We start from the raw sequence: 2,406 nt of genomic DNA, 5'->3' as shown, positions 1-2,406 counted from the left end.
CACACAGCCACAGGCAGACACATCCCCAACAGGCAATTGTATTTTCGCACAAACATCTACACTCTGAACAATGGCAATTACGAGCAAAACAGCACCGGTGGCACAAGGCATTCAAAAGAAGAATCTCACTTGGACTTCTTGGACTCGCCACGAGCAGGAGACTTTCCTCGAGCCGGCGACTTTCCACGAGCAGGAGACTGTGAACGTTTGGAAGCACCATCCTCCTCATCCTCGTTCGAAGACCGCGAGCGAGAGTTGCTGCGGCGCTTGCGCGTTGTCGAATCACCAACCAGCACATCGGGAGCCTGGGTGTCCTTGCCCGAGACATTGACAGCAGCAGCAACAACATTGCTTCCAGAGTCAGTGTCGTCCAGAATGCGAACCTCTCCCTTCGCGGCGTCAATGCGAACACGCATTCCCGTCTTCAGGCGCTTCATCAGACCACCCGAAATGCCAACAATGGTCGGCAGGCCCAGCTCTCGTGCCACGACAGCAGAGTGCGACAGAAGGCTGCCACGCTCAATCAGCAGGCCAGAGCAGAGCGGGTACAGCGGAACCCAGCCTGGATCGGTGCGGGCAGTCACGAGAATCTCGCCAGACAGGTTCTTTGTCTCGTTGATGGTCACCGCCACACGGACGACGCCCTCGACCACACCCGGGCAGCACGGTGTGCCACGGAGCACCTGAGGATCGGCAGCCGCATCCAGCTCGAGTTGGCGAAGCATGTTGAGGTCGCCAAGGATCTGGGGATAGTGCATAAACAGACCAGCAGCGCCGCGCGTCATGAAGCGCTCGGGAGGAGAAACGCCCTTGCGGTACTCGTCGTACTCGTGCTTGCGAAGCGCAACAAGACCAGCAATGTCGTTCGTGACAGAGCGACCATCAGCAAACGCGTACAGCTCGTCCTGCGTCAGATAAAAGGCATCCTGTCGATCCTGGAGAAGTCCCAGCTTGACCAAGTTTGCGCCATAGGCGCGCCACAGCTCGCGGAACAGTCCAAACAATTTGGTTCGCGCAAAGCGCATGTTTTCACGGTGGCGAACGCCGCGACGTGCGTGCCACAGCACCCAGTTGAAGAAGGCGCGCTTGACGGGGTTGAGTGTGCTGTTGATGGTTGCTTCAGCCTGGTGGCGGATGGCAAGCTCGCGCTCTTCCATGGCGTCGATCGAGTACGACTTGGTGCGGACGTAGCCGGCAATGGATTCAATGACAAAATCTACCAAAGAAAATAATAATAGGGATTAAAAACGAGGGAATCAGCTGACGTTCTTAACAAGCTGCATGTTTTTTTTTTGGCTTGGACTGCTGCAGTCACAACTTACCAGGCTGGTCATACAGCGTGCTCTCCTCGAGCTTGAGCTCGTTGATGCAGCGGAAACCGTACTTGTCGAGGAAGAGCTCAATGTGCGCGCAAATCGTGTGCTTGGGATCGTCTTTGGTGCTCGAGATGGCTTGGACAAAGGCCTCTGCGTCGCCAAAATGATCGGCAGATTGACTTCTGCGGGCACGCTTGGTGGCGGAGCGGACTTCCGACAAGTTCAGCACGCGAGCAATGACGTCTTGCTGGTTCTCCAGGAACCACTTGCGGACGGGGGCGGCAGAGGCATCCACCTGCGCGGCAATGCGCATGAGCATCTTGGTCGGTTCGGTGCTTTCGACATCGCCTTGGCCGCACAGCAAGTCGTTTTGGAGTGACTGCGCCTTGTCCGAGTCCAGGTGCAGATACTGGCCCACCAGCTTTTTGAGCATTCCAAAAAAGAGCATGACGTAGGTGTCGTTCAGGATGGGCGTTTCCCACTTGCTCGTGACGTCGCGATGGAGCTTTCGAATCCACGCCGACTGCTCTTGGATGGACAGGCTGAAAAAGTCAATGCTTCGAGCGTGCGCGTAATGGTGGTTGAAGTTTTCAAAGAAGCTGGCAACGAGGCCGTCCAGGGTGTAAATCTTGTGCAGCATGGAGACGAGCACACGGATCTAATGGTGATTTTGTTGGAAACCAAAAAAAAAAAAAAAAAAAAAAAAACAAATCCAAGAAGTGAGAGCATCAGAACGTCAATGCGAAACCACACATTGCCAAAAAAAGAACAACACATACCTTGGTTCCAATACTGTACTGTGGCTCGGTGGCAGAGATGGCACCAAGCTCGCGCTCGAGCGCAGGATCGAGCGTTTGCTTGACACCCATCATGGTCTCCATAAACTTGCCCTTGTCGACACCGACTGGGATGGTGGCAAGGCACCGGTACCAGTTCATCAGGTTGTAGTAAATGTTGCCGCGAACAAGGCCGAGCATGTTGGTGAGGTAAGGCTGGTAATCGGCAATGACCTCCGCAGGAACGCCAGCGACGCGCAGAGTGCAAGTGTAGACGAGAGCATAGGCGTACGAAGCAAAGGAGAAGGTGGCTG

At 55.1% G+C, this 2,406-nt stretch overlaps 1 protein-coding gene across 1 annotated transcript; it reads right to left on the bottom strand.

Annotated features, from left to right (window-relative positions):
- Positions 1-125: 125 nt before the first annotated feature.
- Positions 126-2,293, bottom strand: CAOG_08327 (phosphoenolpyruvate synthase; the record flags this gene model as incomplete). The annotated part of the gene is made up of 3 exons (XM_004341145.1): positions 126-1,216; positions 1,323-1,974; positions 2,096-2,293. 3 exons carry the CDS (start codon positions 2,291-2,293, stop codon positions 126-128), a joined length of 1,941 nt encoding a protein of 646 aa, XP_004341193.1.
- Positions 2,294-2,406: the final 113 nt, after the last annotated feature.

Source organism: Capsaspora owczarzaki (genome assembly GCF_000151315.2).
Source record: "Capsaspora owczarzaki ATCC 30864 unplaced genomic scaffold supercont2.41, whole genome shotgun sequence".
NCBI lineage: Eukaryota > Filasterea > Ministeriida > Capsasporidae > Capsaspora > Capsaspora owczarzaki.
Note: the sequence above shows the minus strand (reverse complement) of the source record. Positions and strands in the feature narration are given on the sequence as shown.